This window comes from Centroberyx affinis, unplaced genomic scaffold, assembly GCF_046629955.1.
Source record: "Centroberyx affinis isolate AG114_WGS23_722 - 3 ecotype Tasmania unplaced genomic scaffold, CSIRO-AGI_Caff_v1 ptg005840l_1, whole genome shotgun sequence".
Taxonomy (NCBI): Eukaryota; Metazoa; Chordata; class Actinopteri; order Beryciformes; family Berycidae; genus Centroberyx; species Centroberyx affinis.
The window spans coordinates 190,863-207,706 of record NW_027282963.1 but is presented as its reverse complement, the minus strand read 5'-3'; the positions used below and the strand labels follow the sequence as shown (position 1 = coordinate 207,706).

At 44.6% G+C, this 16,844-nt stretch overlaps 1 protein-coding gene across 1 annotated transcript; it reads left to right on the top strand.

Annotated features, from left to right (window-relative positions):
• Positions 1-10,031: 10,031 nt before the first annotated feature.
• On the top strand, positions 10,032-16,404 carry meak7 (MTOR associated protein, eak-7 homolog). Its single transcript, XM_071547361.1, has 9 exons — positions 10,032-10,083; positions 10,777-10,948; positions 11,678-11,950; positions 12,334-12,478; positions 12,572-12,783; positions 12,974-13,160; positions 14,941-15,059; positions 15,254-15,433; positions 16,276-16,404. Exons 2-9 carry the CDS (start codon positions 10,781-10,783, stop codon positions 16,402-16,404), a joined length of 1,413 nt encoding a protein of 470 aa, XP_071403462.1. The 5' UTR covers positions 10,032-10,083; positions 10,777-10,780.
• Positions 16,405-16,844: the final 440 nt, after the last annotated feature.

Here is a 16,844-nt window from a genome sequence, read left to right as displayed (position 1 = left end):
TCACATTTTAAGCATATTGTTTTATTGGACAACCATGACAACACTCTCCTTACCTTTGATTTATTTTCCTGCTCAATGGTAACAGGAGACTCTGACCTTTGCACTCCTTCATTGTGGCTGCTTGTAATTTATTTTTTTGTGATCTAGGAATTGAATAGTATTCTACCGTTGCACTCGGTGTAAGTCGCTGCCGGAGAAGAGCGTTGGCTAAATGCATAAAATGTAAATAGAGAGGGGCCGAATTGCGGGGGGGGGGGGTTGTCAGAAGAGATGGAGAGAGAGAAAGAGAGAGAGAGAGAGAGGGAGAGTATGGGTGGCGGGTGGGTGAGGTGTTGGGGTGTTGGGGGGGGGGGGGCGGGAATGGAAATTGGGGCGACTGAGCGGAGCAAAGAGGAGGAGGTGGGAGAGGCGGGAGGGAGGTCTGGGTAGGGGTAGGGGTGGGTCTTTTCAGCTTCTTCCAGGCCATGTGAATAGGGGAGAGAGAGAAAGAGAGAGAGAGAGAGAGAGAATGCGAGCGTGAATGGGTCACTTCTCAATGCTCCTGTGTGCCAGGGCCGCAGCGTTGGCACAGAGATGCCATTGTCAGGGGGCTAACGAGCTGAGGGCCACTTCATCCTCTCGCCCCGAACGAGCATCTGTCTGGTTTACTGAGTGCGTTTCCACTCCACATACACACTCATGCTAGGGTGTCTGTTTGCCATATGGGGCTGATACTAGCCCCATATGGCTAGTGTCAGCCCCATATTAATCTAGAAAATCAGTTATCAGCCAGTCGGTGTGGTCCACCTCTGATATGATTGCATATTTATTGTGGAATTGAGTTCAGTTATAGTCATAGTGTTCATTCATTATTACCCTAGGTTTCAATGGAGAGTTTTAGTGTCCCATGATGGTCTAAGTGCTGTTTCAGAGGCTTTTCCACCCTGACAAGAATGCAATTTTGTGGGGAAACACTGAAATCTTCCTGGAATTTATTTTGCATAAAAAAGGTTTAATTTAAAGATATCAATAATCAGCACAAAGTATCGGCTAGTGGCGGCTTCAATATGGGTATCGGCTTTCCAGAACCCATATTGGTGAAAGCCTACAGTGTCATGGTTGTGACTTTTGCCTTGTCTAGGTTTTGTATTTCTTTGTATGTTTCCCTGTCTAGTTCTTTTAGTTCTTCGTCTACCATGTTACCTGTCTGCCCCAGCTGTGTCTAATTTGTAATCACCCCCCATGTGTATATTAGTCTTGTTCCCCAGTCAGTCTTTGTCGGATCATTATGTTATGTTACTTGTGTCAGTTTGTGTAGAGCTCTTGTTTTTTGGTTTCCTGTGTCACCTGCTATCTGTTCATAAAACACCCAGTCTTGGGGTTTTGGTCACAACCTGCGTTTGGGTCCTCGCCACACCTCCCCGTGACACTACAGTCTGCTATAGTGGTTCTCAACATGGGGTCCGGGGACCACTAGGGGTCCTTGAGGGGGTTCCAGGGGGTCCCCAGCAAATTGATGAATTGCTAAACTTTAGCATTATTTAATTTACAAAAAGTTAACACAATTAGAAATGTAGAAGAATGACTTTTGATCATAGTTTCTCTGTTATCTCTCTACCTACAATACAGATAGTCATGGAATTCTGGACAAAATCATATCTAACAATAAAAATATTCTCAGATTTGGGTCTGAGAGATAAAATCTCATCAAATAGGGGTCTGTGGCTCTAATGTGGACTAAATCAGGGGTCCTTGATATGAAACAGGTTGAGAATCGCTGTGCTATACGCTCTCCTCCGCCGGCACACTCTATCTCTCCCTCTCTTCACAACGTTTTATGTTTCCCTCTGTCACCTTGTATCTTTATCATTCCCTCGCTCCCTGTCTTTCTCGGTCTCTTTCTGTCTCTGGGTCCCTGTCACTGTCATTATGCCGGGACGTCAGTGCAAGAAATGCTAAGTCACTGTCTGGCTCCCGAAACAGTAAAGAAAGCCTCTGTCTGCCTCTTGTTTGCATTTTCTCCTCTTTGCATCTTCTCATTTCCACGTTAGCGCTTGGCTCGGGTCAAAGTATAATTAGTGCCAAACGAAGCGAAGGTGCTTATCTGCCTCTGCACGTCAGGAAGCTGAAATAGGCCGCTCGCTTCCTGTTCCAAAGGTCATTTCAAACGACGGCTCCGACCAATCAAAACTCAGCAAAGGAAGCAATGCAAAGAGGAAAGAAGTGAAACCGCTGTCCTCCGGGATCGTATTCGTGACGCTTATCCCCCGATCCAGGGTCAGCGGCTCAGGTTAACTAGGCAAATAAACTTCACAGTGACCTGCTGCATGAGGTGGAATGGCTCCCAGATGAGCGCTGCTATTCTGGAGTCATATATGAATACCGGCCCTAGCTTATAGGATGCGAGATTTCAATTTCAGGGAATTGAAAGATGAAAGGAAAAAAGGAGAGAGAGAGAGATAAATGGGAAGGAAAGGAAAAAAGAGAGCCTCTCACTGGCCATGCGGGCCAATATCTTGCATATTTCTGCTTCACTTTCACTCTCTTTACCCCTCCTCTCTCTCTGTGACTCTACCATTAAATGTTCTATTTGTTCTCTCTGGATGCTAGCTCTGATCTATAGCAGTGGTTCTCAACGTGGGGGTCCGGGGGCCACCAGTGGTCCTTGAGGGAGTTCCAGGGGGTCATTTACAAGAAGTTAACACAATTAGAGAATGTGGAAGAATGGCTGTTTTGATCATAGTTTCTCTGTTATCTCTCTACCTGCAATACAGACAGTCGTGGGATTCTGGGCAAAATCATATCTGACAATAAAAATATTCTCAGATTTGGGTCCGAGGGACAAAATCTCTAATGCGGACTAAATTAGGGGTCCATGATATGAAAAATGTTGAGAGTCTCTGATCTATAGCATCCAAGATCAATTTCAAAGAATGTGACAATAAAGAATTCCTGTATTATATCTTGCATCATATGGTGGTATCGCATCGCATCGTACTGTATTGTACTATACCGCACCGTGTCGTATTGTTTCGTATATCATATCATATCATATCATATCATAGTGTCTTTTATCATATCATATCTTATCAAATTATACCTTATCAAATCATATCATATCAAATCGTATTGTATCGTATCTTATTTATCGTATTGCATCGTATTTTATCACATTATATTGTATTATATCAGATGTATAGTATTTTTATATTGTATCTTATTGTATTGTATGTATCATATATCATATATCATATCATATATCGCTTCACATTGCATCCCATCATATTGTGTCACATTGTATTGTGTCATAGTATCCCATGTGACAGCGATCAGTGACCCAACATCTGCCAGGAGGCCAGTCTTCTGTCTGCAAGAGGACCCTGGTCTAGTTTCTGTTCTTCCAGGAAACCTCAGTGAGTGTCACATGTGCGTGTCACACTGCCACTCGCCCCGCTCTGCATCTCATACCTTAAGGCAACACATATTTCTCCCCCCCCCCCCCCCCCCCCCCCCGCTTTCTCTCTGTCTGTCTCTGTCAGCATCTTACATAACTCTACTCTCTACCCCTCCCCCCGTCTCCCACCATTTAACGCTCTGCTTTATCTTTTTCTTTCTATTCATCGTTGCCTCTCCCATTCTCTCCAATTGCTAATAGGCCGCCCCCCCCCCACATCTTTTTCCTGCTGGATACTCCGCTCCAAATTTAATTAAACTATAACTCTCTGCTCTGCATGGATCAGCGACGCCCAGTAAAATGGTTATTCATTTATTGGATTAAACCGGCCGTATAAGATCTGAAACGCCACCTCTCCAGGCGAAGAGGTTACAAACGAAAGGTCAGCCGCCCCTGTGCACGGGCCTTCATAATAAAAACGAGAGTGGCCGGGCATTTTAATGGCATTCCAAATGACTCCAACACCAGTTTTTGTAATGACACTCTAACTCAACCTATGGGTCAACTGGGGACCTATCTAGGGACGGAGGCATCAGGCATTGATCTGTTAGCTACTGCTAGATCTGCTGGATTCACTATTGTTTCCTCAAGGGAACGCAAACTGGATTGACTGCAGATGGGAGTATTTACTCGCACAGTACAGCCATTGAAAGAGACAGTTGTTAGTTTTATCGACCGGGAGATGTTAAACACAGTGCGTTAAACTTTATATCGACAGGGAATTCTTTTTTTCCCCACGTAAAGCCTGGGAACTTAAGGTTGAATCTATTGTCCTTGAGATTGAGGATTAATCAGATGGTACTACTTTTCTACCTCCTTAAAGGAGATGTGACAAGATTGCCTCTAGCAGGGTTCCCAATCGACAAAAGGATCTCAGTCACTGTGCGATCATGCCTACAGTTTGAATTTCCCATCTCTGCTGCTGTCACATTGTTTCCTGCATATCACTGCTTTCAGACCCAATTGTTCTTCTGAAACACTAAAGCTCTGACTCTCTGCTCCACCATGGGAATCCTGGGCTGAGTACTGCAACACGCCTTTTTTCACAAGGTTGCAGCTTACAGTCAAACGATGAAGTCCCGACACCCACATGAAAGACGCGATGACATCCTGCGTCCTCTCGGCAGACGAATCAGCTGCTCTCACAGCAGACCAGAATGAGGAAGTTCTCTTTCACTGCTTGCTGACAGAATGAGATATGATTCTTAATAAGGGCGTGTGTGTGTGTATGTGTGTGTGTGACTCGTTTTAGGTTCATTTAATCAGTCATCTGCATGATCACACTCGTGCTAGCATTTCCGTCACCATGGAAATGCTCTGAATTCTACAAGGATGATTCCATTAACGGCGCGGCTGCATTCAGAGACCACAATGAATCGCAATAGCATGGTGGATTCTTCATGCGGCTCTCCATGACTGATAATTCTCCAGTCAGAACAGATGATGCAACCTCTACCATTCCCTGCGGGGGAAAATGGTATTTCATTAGATCATCTACCATGAAACCACAAGACAATAAAGTGGAAGGTTTATTACGAAGACTTAAAAAATGAAGTTCAGCTGCAACCCGAAGCAGTACACTGCGGTGTACGAAGACACGCAGAGGAAGCTGTTGGGTTTGTCACCACAAAAACCCCCAAAATTTTCAAAGACATTTCCCTCCGATTCAAATCCTTGAGTACACAAATGCAAAGCGCACAGGCAAATGGGCGGAATGTGCATGAGTTCCTAGTGTCGGCGGGGGTTGATTTGAGTGTTTTTAGGCTTGTTTTAGCGCGAGGCCCGGGGAATAAACAGTTCCCCCAGTGAATCAGACGGTGCTTCATATGCCATTTACGTCCAAGCTGTATTCTCATCAAGAAGAGCGACGCTCTGGGTTTGGATCGTTACCTTTGCTGCGTGTCATCCCCTGTCACTCCATTGTCGTCTAGTACAGTGGTTCTCAAACTTTTTCACAACATGGACCCCTAATTTAGTCCACATTAGAGCCACAGACCCCCATTTGATGAGATTTTGTCTCTCAAACCCAAATCTGAGAATATTTTTATTGTCAGATATGATTTTGTCCAGAATTCCATGACTGTCTGTGTTGTAGGTAGAGAGAACAGTAAAACTATGATCAAAACAGTCATTCTTCTACATTCTCTAGTTGTGTTAACTTCTTGTAAAGGAAATATGCTGGAGTTTAACAATTCATCAATTTGCTGGGGACCCCCGGAACCCCCTCAAGGACCCCTGGTGGTCCCTGGACCCCACGTTGAGAACCACTGGTCTAGTACAGCAATAACTGCATAAAAATTATCTTTTTATGAAATGGTCAGTGGATCTAGTCCAGGATTCCCGCTGAGAATTCAGACAAAAACCCAAAGAGAGATGGGTACAAAGTGACCACACTGACATCCACACAGTTTCAATCACATCGGCTCGAGCTGGGTGACTCGACTCTAGAAGTTTTCGCAGAAGGGCCTTTGCAAAGAGAGTGAATCAGTCCAACTGGTGCGTCATCATCCCGCATGTAAAGATAGCGGGTGACACTGTGTATAGTCAGTCTATAAAAGTGGTTTTGACTTTTTTTTCTTCTTCTTTTTTTTTGTTCATGGTACTCAAGTGGTGAATTTCCTGTGCAGTCAGTCACTCAGCAGCAGTGAGACTTTTACCATATAGGGATGCGGCTGTGGGGAGGGGGGGGGAGGAGGGGGGAGGAGGAGGGAGGGAGGGAGGGAGGGAGGGAGGGTGGGTGGGTGGTGGGCGAAAAGGAAGAGAAAAGAAGAACTAACAAGAAGGAGAGTCACTCCTCAAGTCTCGACTTGCAGACGAGGCGATCCGGTGCGGAGGGGGAGCGATGCGGCGGCTGCCAGAGATAGTAATCAAGCCGGGGCGCACTCTCTTTTTATTGGAACGTGTACATGTACACACTCATGTGTCAGTGAAGCGTGTGTAACGCCTGGTTCTGTCCGTACCTGCACGAAACATCCGCGAGGAGAAGGAAAAAGACAGCGAAAGAGAGCGAAAGGTCTAAGTGGTATAAGAGTCTGACTAGACCCGAGGGTTTTGCCACATCAAACTATTGCTTTCTTGCGAATTTACCCTAGGAACTTGTCAACAGTTGCCCTATTCTTAGAAAACTAAACTACCCCTCTAGCATTTGAATCAGCCCATACCTTCCATTGCAGGGACTTTTTAAAAACCAATTTCTTAGGAATAACTCGGGTACTCAATTTAGGATTCCTACCTTCTGGCATAAACCAACCAGTGACTTCAGAAAGAGAGTGGACACACGCATGCGAGTTGGAGAGTGTCCAAGCTTTTGGTTTCAGCCTGGGAACACGAAGTGACCCACAGCAAAGTGAATTCAGCTCTTTTACTTTCACTATTACTCTACTCTGAGCTGGCGTTGACATGCAGATACACTGCACTTCAGAAGCAGGTTTCTGGACAGTGAAAGTATCTTAAATAACTATTTTGAATGGAGTAGGTGAGGATGTCGCCTAGGAATGACTGTAGGTTCACAAAGGGTTTTTAATCCAAAAGAAACAAGAGCAAATAAGCTGCTTCTGCAAGTCCTTTCTGTACACTGTCTATGCATCATTAACCCGATAAAGGTTTTGCTTCCCCTTTGCGTTTCCTCTTTTATGACAAGGCTCACGTGAACTCTGAGAATTCATGTTGCCGAAAATGTAACATTGAACTTTATACATCATGCATTTGTACGTGCTTGATGCAATCTGGCAATTTCTGGACAAACTGAGCATCAGCTGTCTTCGCACAAGGGTTTGTACTTGCTGTCTTTGTGTGTGGACGCCTATAGACCTTATTATTTACATCACACTTGGGGTGAGAAACTCCACCCAGAAGTGCAAGTAGCCTAGCTATGTCTTACCGCTGTGTACCAAGATTTACATGATACAAACTCTGGGATGAGGACAAACATTTATCATTTCACAGATTCCCCACTGATAAATGTCGTATTTGTCCCGCTATAGCTAACATCAGGGCATCCAATTCCGGACAGCATATGACCAAAAAATCACAATCATATACCAATATATTTCATCCTGTACTGTTTTCGCTGAAGTTTCTCATAAATTAACAATCCTCCATCTGTCTTTTTTAAAGTTTAATATCGCTTTTACCTTAACTTGTAATTAATTTTCTTCCAGTCCCTGCAAATGGATGATAGCGCGCCTATTTTTGAGATTCAAAAGTCGTATCCAATTCCGGACACTTACTTTCGTCCGTGTCGGTGTATTCATATACTCTATATTAACCCTTTATTAACCCTTCCTGTACCTTCACAATGTTACAGATACTTGTAAGAAGTGCAGGCTATGTACTCATTACTACTTATTTTTCCATTGATCAGCCAATACGATTCTCTGCATGAAGTAACTGTCGCCCAAAGTGGGATTTAAGGCTTCCCGCTTCTTGTTCGTGACTAAGTTCATAACTTAGTGTTTTATGTGCTTAAATGTGTATAGATATTTATTAAATTTGATACCTAGCTTCTGAAATGTGTATGAATTTACGTCACTTAGCTTTCGGTTGGGAACTCTGTATAAAAATGCCAGTAAACACTGGAAATTACGCGAGTGACCAAGTGGCCGGAATTGGATACAGTGTCTGGAATTGGATACAATTCCGTTAGCTACCAGAATCTAGCTAGGTAGTAGCTAACTAACTAGTAAGCTACTAACATCCCTGCTCAATTCAAGCAGTTGTTGTAGTTGTTCCTGAGATTGCTAGCTAAGTTGATTACTGTTTGCTCTGTCTGAAGTGCTCATCTGTGTGTTGAAGTAATGCTAGTTTAATCCTCCCAATGGCGTTTTCCACCCAGAGTGATGGAAGTTCAAAATGGCCACCGTGGGAATAAGGTTATTACGCTTTGATGTCACATTACATCTAAGTTTCTGTTCATGCTAAATCATCTGATTGTGTTGCATCTCTTTTACATTTTCATTACATTTTAGATATTACTTCAACATGATGGGTAGCCAGAACCTGAGACCTTCTGGTTATGGGACAGCCTCTCTAACCATAGGCCCTTTTCACATCGTCATGGTAACGATGACCTGTTTTCACTGACTCCTGAATCTAAACTAGAGAAAAGCTACAAGTTCTTCACCTAAACCATAACCATAACGTTATTACATTGTGTATCTAGTGCTAGTAACCGTTACAATGTTGTTGTGTCTTTGTTGGACTGGCTTGTCAATAAGTCACAAAGAAGAAGGTTGCCACAGGAAGTTGTGATGCACCGGTTTCTCAACATGGAAGCTTTCGATGTGAAAAGGGCCTATTGGGTCACACTGCTGCCCTCAGACTTTTTACATTGCATACCACACAATGTAAATTCCCATTAGGACAACAAAGCATTCATTGATTGATTCACTGATTCATTCATTCATTCAATCAGTTTCATTTTACAGAAAATACACTCAAAACCTGAAAGATGAAAGATGGTAGACACAGATCATATTTCAATGTTATACTTCAACACTTCATATCCTTCAATGTGACCTGCATAGGCAAATTCATGGATATCCTGTTAACACCCAGCTGGTTTACTTGAAGTGGGCTGATGGGTGCGCGTCACCTTCAGGTGCAGCTGTATAGGAGTGGGTGCATACAGTGGCCTCTACGACTTCATTACAATGCAACACACCCAGCTCAGCACACTCACATAGTAAATCTCATGCCCTTAAAAGGCGTTTTTCATCGCCTGCTGTTTCTGCAAGGGCCTCCGTCCCTCTCCATTTGCTCCTGTGCACACTCTCCTGGTGAAAGATGGGATAGGACTGGGCATGACAATATACTCTCATTGCTGTATAATTGAGTAGCATGTTATTGAAGTATGTTTCGACTGAGGTATCATACTTTACGTTTTAATTCACATCTGTCACAGAGGATAATATTGCAGGCACTCCATAAGCATTACATCAGAAAGAGGCCAAAATACATGTGATTAGTGAAGGAAGCAAGGTAGGGGAAAGTCAGTGATGTCATCACATGCAAACCCATGGCCTTGGCCTGTTTTGTTTTATACTTCAGAAAACACTGAGTGTGTTGGTGAAGAAAAGAAGGATGGTTTGTACAGTAACACCACTGACTCATTTCTAAATTGTTGTGTCGATTCTTGCTTTACTTTTATTTTGTAAAGTTTTTTTTTTATTAAAACATCATTCAAACTCTGTTGCCTTCTATTTTTTTAAGCATGTCATGTTGTGCTGAGTAATTGCTGTCTCCGGTGCGGTTTGTGGTTTTATGCAAACTGGAAAGAGCCTTGATTTGCCATTAACTAAACTATTCTATTCTATTCTATTCTATTCTATTCTATTCTATTCTATTCTATTCTATTCTATATATAATTGCATGATACTTAATGTGTCTTTTATCTATATTACGAACAGAATAGAACAGAATACATTATAAACTTATGGAAACATAGTGCCTTTGAATATACCCCTACTAGATGAGAGCCAACTCGCCCCGCCCCCCGACACCATGGACCAATCATAATGACGCAGCTGTACATCTTGATCATTTGATTGGTTGTCATCAGTTTCCTTTTTTGCGTTCCAGGAAGTTTACATTTTGCTGTCAGTTGATATGGTTGATATGGAATGAAAAGCCTAGCTGCTGTTCTTTAAAAGGTTAGCGTTACACACATTTATTGCTCATTTATAAATGCCATGTCATTTCATGTCTGCTACAGTTTTATCACGCTTAAAGCCCTTTCATCTCGAGCCATTCCGAAGGGGACACACATTAAAAACTGCTGTGCTAGCCATCTAACGTTACCCCAACTCAGGTTACGTTCTCTATGGAGAACAATATCAAAATCTATTCAAAACCTGCTATTTAATGTGTCGTTGCTTATCGGCAAAGCTCCACACCTCGTAGAAGACGAGTTAAGACCTTTTTCGAATCACGAGGGTGTGCTTGTAAATTCGGCGTACACCTAACCCACCAAGCAGCACCTAACGTACATTAAATTTCAACTTTTAGATTTTGTTTCACATGTTCTCTACATCCCACCATGGTGTATTTTGGTCGAAGAAGACTGAAAGTTGACATTTTATTGTAGTAACATTCTGCTTGGACTATTGAATGTGTGTCGAATTGATGTATGGCTCATTCTGACTCAGAAAAGGCCTTAAGTCATGTTTTACAACGTGTGTATGTTAACCGATAAGCAAGGCGACGTTAAATTGATAGATTTTTTAATGGAGTTTGGCGTGAGAACGGTACGTACAGGGGCTAACGTTACCCTATGTATGTGTATGTGCAGAGAATGACGTTGACTTGTGTGTTCCACTGTACTGTACGGTTCGACTGTACTGTAGGACCATGGGCAACACCGAGAGCGTGGTGGTGCAGAAGCGGCTGGCCCGGTTCCGCCCCGAGGAGCGTCCCGTGGTGGAGGGGGTCTTCGACAGGCTCCAAGCCGGCGGGGGCCCACCAGGAGCCGCGGCCAAAACATCACCAGGGAAGGCTCTAACGCTGGAAATGCTGAAGGTGCGATGACGATCAAGTGACTGCTAAGGCAATGAACACACAACCGGTGCAAGTGGATGTCATCCCAACACACACACACACACACACACTGAAAAGGTCACATAAATTTGCTGGATTCAGCTTACAGGGGATCTAAAAGGTGTTAAATTGTTGAAATTTAAGGTTGTAAAAAGTATTAAAATGTCTTAAATACAGTTGTTAGAGATCTTATTTTTTCACTATGTAATAACATGTCTTTGTGCTGTATGTCTGCTCTTAGTAGTACAATGTATATCTGCTTTGCTTAACACTTCATGCCCCTTAACAATTAATTTCCTGGTGTCCTATTTCTTATATTGCCCATTTATAGTTTCACAACTTTTATCATCTACTGTATGTTCAACTGGAGATTGATAAGGTACATGCAGATTCAAACAGAAGACCATAATTGACTTGTGATGCTCCATTTTGCTTTGATAAAAAAAAAACCCGTATACAGCAAAAAGAAAAGCAACAACCTATCCAATTGGTCTTTAATTGCATGTAACATTAAGAAATATGGCTTCCTGAAAGCTGCAGACAGCGTGGTTTATGCTCTTGCTCCACTGAAGCGAATATTTACCACCAAACGTGTTCTATTTCTGCCTCCGAGGCGGAAAGGTACTTTCTGCCACTGCACTGCCTGAGCAGGCGTGCTCACTTATGTCCAAGCCTGGAAAATCAAACCCTCTTCTCCCTGTCTTCTCCCAGGCCTCTATGGGCAGCGTGGCGTCAGACTCCATGATAAACAGGGTCTACCGGGGCATGTGTAGTGTCGACCCTGGACCGGGACCGGCACCGGCACCGGCGGGCTCGGGGAAGACCGGCGCCGCCGCTGTTTCTGCCGTGAGTCGAGAGCAGCTGGTCATCTTCCTGGCGGACGTCCTGCGAGGCACCGCGGAGGAGCGGGCGCCTCTGGTCGCGGCCATGTCCCGGCAGGGGGCGGGCGGGTCAGAGGTCGTCACGTGTGACCAGATAGCTGAGGTGAGTATACTGAAATTCAATATATCGCAAGAGATTTTGGGGGAAAATCGGAGTAAAAACAACAGTCAAGATGGAGATCAATTAGATACATTAAGTAGGTTCAGAGAAGATAAAAGAGATAAAATTGATACAACATATCTTACATCAACACATCTTGAAATTCATGACAACCATGTACTTCTCTTTAATAGGGTTGGGCTTAGATGGTGACATCATCCTTCTATCTCTCATCCTCCGTTTTTCTTTTGGTCCCTCCATTCAACCCCTCCTTCCATCACACACCCATTATTTCCTTTTTCTTCTTTCACCTGCCTCCTTTCTCCACCCCCCCCCTACCTATTTCCGGCTTCTCTCTCTCACACTTTTCCCCCCTTTCTCCGCAGTTCCTACAGGACCTGGTCTCCGCTGTAGTTCAGATCCTGGTCCACAGGGGGCGCCTGCAGGGCTGGAAGCCAGACAGAATGGGTGACAGCTCCCTGGGTGTCAAACTCCTGGCCGAGCACATGTGCTCTGAACTCAAACCTTCAGGTAGATGGATGGATGATGTGAAGGTTTGTGTTAGCGGCTATGGAAATCCGACTGTTTACCCTGCCTCCCTCTCTTCTCCCCCCTCCTCCTCAGACCAGGGATGCTGTGACGTTCCCTGTCTGGAGGACTGGATCTTCCGGGTGCCCCAGGTGTCGTTGTACCTGGAGATGCTGGTAGCCGAGGGCCTGAGCGTGGCTCTGAGTTGCCGGCCGGCCCCCACCCTGCTGCCCCCCTGCAGGGAGACGCCCTGGAACGAGCTGAGGTGCCTGCTGGACCTGCCCACCCTCATGTTCCTGGCACCGCAGGTCAGTATACAAGTACTGTTGGGGAGTTAAAGCGTAACTCTAGCCAGTTTTGACCCGGATCCTTTTGTTGAACCATCATATCCCGAAATCCTAACACTACAAACTCGTCCCAAGCTGCATCCAATCTTGGCGTTTAGTTTATATTCTGGTTTTCATGGTTTTCTTCCCTAACTCTCCCTTGGCGCTCCAGTTGCCGGACAGCTACAGCGCCCCCTGGAAACTGGTGTTTTCCACGAGGCTGCACGGAGAGAGCTTCACGAGGATGGTGGGCGGCCTGGCGAAGCGCGGGCCCACCCTGCTGCTCATCAAGGACACCAAGGGCCACGTCTTCGGGGGCTTCGCCTCCCACGCCTGGGAGGTCAAGCCTCAGTTCCAGGGTGAGAGGAGGAGCAAGCGCAGATTGTGGGCAGTCCCAAGGCGCTTTCATGGCACATGGCATGCCGGCCTAATTAACAGTATATCGGTTATCAGTTTATATGAATGTAGCCTCTATCTGCATTCATCTCTTTTGTGGAGAATACAGCAACATTAGACAACTTGGCTTGCCAGTTAAAGGAATAGTTCACCCAAAAATGAAAATTCTCTCATCATCTACTCACCCTCATGCCAAATGAAACACAGGTGAAATGTGTTAGTCCATATAACACACAGGGAGGTTGCCAGCACAACTTGGTAGCAGCCTTCTCCAAAACAACTGAAGTCAATGGGGACCTGTTCTTTAGAGTTCCAAAACAAAAACAGCCAAACAATCACACTGTGAATAGAAAGACCTAGACACCATTATTTGTTGCAAATCAATCAGCTGTAGTTAAGATTTGCACTAAATGATGGTGTAAATATACTGTAGGTCTTTTTGGAACTCTGAAGAACTGGTCCCCACTGACTTCAGTTGTTTTGGAGAAGGCTGCTATGGAGTTGTGCTGCCAACCTCCCTGTGTGTTATATGGACAAACTTCACCTGTGTTTCAACTGGCATGAGGGGGAGGAGATGATGACACAATTTTCATTTTTGGGTGAACTATTCCTTTAACGTTAGCAACTGAACCGTTAGCAAACATAGCATATAGCATTTTACAGAGGCACTGCTTATACAACAATGCACTTTATTAGAAAATGCGTATGAGTATGTGTTGCTTTACCATCATGAAAGATTTTATATATATCACAGCAGTCCATGCAAACTAATAGATGAAAAACCCAGAAGCACTGCATTCCATCCAAAGTCGGAAGTCTGAAATTTCCTGTTGATAGGTCAGAATTACAACCGCCATGCATTTGAGTGGTCCAGCTTGGGAAAATCAAGGGAGAAACATAGACAACTACGAGATTTAATTTGTCCGACGCAAAATACTGTTCATCACACAACAGCTAATGTCATGTTGATGATATTTGGTAATGCTACTTAGCTAGTTAGCATAGAATGTTAGCAACTGTAAGTGCAACTTTGCATTTCAAATTTTAGATGTTTAACCGTTTGCCACACAGCTGTTTGATGGAGTTAGGGTCATGCAATGCTGAAAATCAAATTTAAGTGTATTTTCAGGGTTATAAATATGTTAAATGTAACACTGTGTAGCCTTTACAGTGCAGGCCGCTATGCTAACGTGACGTCAGATAACTGCATCTCTGAAATCCCGCCCGAGTTTCCTACTCGAAATTCTGACTTTAAGGGCCGTTTTATTGCATTTTCCCCCGGAAGGAAGCCAGAATTTCCGACTTTCCAACATCTCTGGAGCGCAGCATTAGCTCTCCCATCGTGTAACATCATCAAAAGTCATCTGCGTATAAAGATAGAATTTGGGGAAATTAAAATTGCATCTAAAGTGCAGTTAAAGTTACCGTTACAAAGTTACAGTTACATTTTTTTTTTTACAACTTTTATTAATAATATACTGCTCAATGAAGAACAGCGTTGATTTATACAAAGTGACTTTTACCAGATCATGACAAGCTACAGAGGAGTGAAGGGTCTTGCTTCTGATCGATCGAGCTGAACTCAGCTGTTAAATATGATGATGCTGTGGTTTATGTGCTGCGGTAAAAGTCAAAACAGGACCATCATGTGAACGTGGACCCCCAGACGGACCGTAATGTCAATGCACAGATGAAAGAACACGCTGAGGAAGTATTACGGCTTGTGCCTCCGTGTGTCTGCAGGAGACGCCAGATGCTTCCTGTTCACCGTGTTCCCCAGGCTGAGGGTTTACACCGCCACAGGATACAACCAGCACTTCATGTACCTCAACCAGAACCAGCAGACCATGCCCAACGGACTGGTGAGGCTGCACTGCTTTGCCGGAGTAGAAGCTTGTTCTTCTTCTTCTTTGTCTTCGTCTTCTCATCGTCATCCTGGTGGAGTTTTAGTGTCCCGTGACGGTCTAAATGCTGTTTCAGAGGCTTTTCCACCCTGACAAGAATACAATTCTGTGGGAAACACTGAATACTTATACTTTTTTTTTTTTTCTCTCAGGGTATGGGCGGTCAGCACGGCTACTTTGGCCTGTGGCTGGACAGCGATTTTGGCCGCGGCCACAGCCGAGCGCGGCCCAAGTGCACCACCTACGGCAGCCCGCAGCTCTCCGGGGACGAGGACTTCACCCTGGACTCCGTGGAGGTGTGGGCGGTGGGCAAGCCCCCCGAACCAGAGGAGGTCAGAGGAGTAACGCCCTGCCTCACGTTCACACAGTCGCACACTCGCGCTACAGTACCGTACAACCACAGTCTTCTACTGTTCCACTGGGCAGCTTTACTGGAGCAGTCGGGAGTTCGGTGTCTTGCTTAATGGCACCACAACAGTAGTTGTTTAGGGAGGGGAGAGAGTTACTCATTGACTTGCACCACCCAGAACTCTCCCAGTTGGTCTGAGGATTCAAACCGGCGACTTTCCAGACACAAGCTCGCTTATCTAATCTCTAGGCCACGGTTCGCTAAAGTTGTAAATACGTGTCACACATTCCAAGTGCATTTGGTCAGAAATAATAACAAAATGGACTGTGTAACAACAGCAGTTTTTAGGTTTAAATGTCTAAAGCATTCATTATTGCCCTCGATGGCAAGCAATAACATGTAATAGTCAAATTCATCACTTTTATGTGCGTGCAACTCATAATTGCGACATTTCCAATCGCACTTGAAAGCAGCATAAGGACCACGATCGGATTCTTACTTAAAACAGGTTTAATAAAATGTCATTTCTACCTCCGGATGGCGCCCCAGCTGTATTCACCACATTGTGTTGGTATTATTACACAGGATGACCACAGTGATGCCGCTCCTCTAATTATTCAGGTTCGGTGGAAGCTGACCACCGCTACTACCAAAATGCAAAACAAAGGAAAACCACCACACGTCATATTACGTAGATACACGTCTGTGCATGTCTGCATATTTTGGAAGTAACTCATTTACATCAGCTTGTTTACATTATGCTGCCCGTGTTTCCTGGAGAATATGGAGAATAAACCTCACGGCATGTCTATGTTTGCCTTTCAGGGGGAGGAGGGGGAGGGCAAGAGGAGTATCCTGGACGTGGATCCGGAGGTGCAGGCCATGATGGAGATGGCAGGGAAGACTCTCCACAGCCAGGGCCTCAGGGAACCCGAGGAGGACCAGGAGGAGTGAGGGGAGGAGGGGGGGGCAGGGAGAAAGACCCGGACCCTGACCATGTCCGGATTGTGTCTAGATGTGATTTAGCGGAATCAAAGAGCGAGGGCTTTTTGCACCAACGTTCAACAATCATACAGGGAGAAATCCATCGTAGAAGAGGAGAGAGACCAATTTCTCCACTGACAGTAGCCTCAGTAGACCAGAATGCAATGCAGCAAGACACATGAAGAATGACTCATGCTTTTTCTCGACTGATAAAACTCTCACTCTGCTATCAGTATTGCTCTCCGCCTACGGGTAACCCACAGCTGTATGCAACAAGTTCACGCTAAAGGCATTCTGGGAAATGTAGGAAATCACTACCTAGTATCACAGGGTGGAATTTTCTTTTTAATGGCAGGTTTAAAGGGGGTCTAAGATCCTCTTAATTCCATTTTAAGTAAACGGGACAAAGG

Coding starts and splice junctions, on each gene's coding strand:
- meak7 (XM_071547361.1), top strand. CDS start 10,781: ATGGGCAACACCGAGAGCGTGGTGGTGCAGAAGCGGCTGGCCCGGTTC. Junction 12,784..12,973: donor TCATGTTCCTGGCACCGCAG/GTCAGTATACAA, acceptor TTGGCGCTCCAG/TTGCCGGACAGCTACAGCGC. Junction 15,434..16,275: donor AGCCCCCCGAACCAGAGGAG/GTCAGAGGAGTA, acceptor TTTGCCTTTCAG/GGGGAGGAGGGGGAGGGCAA.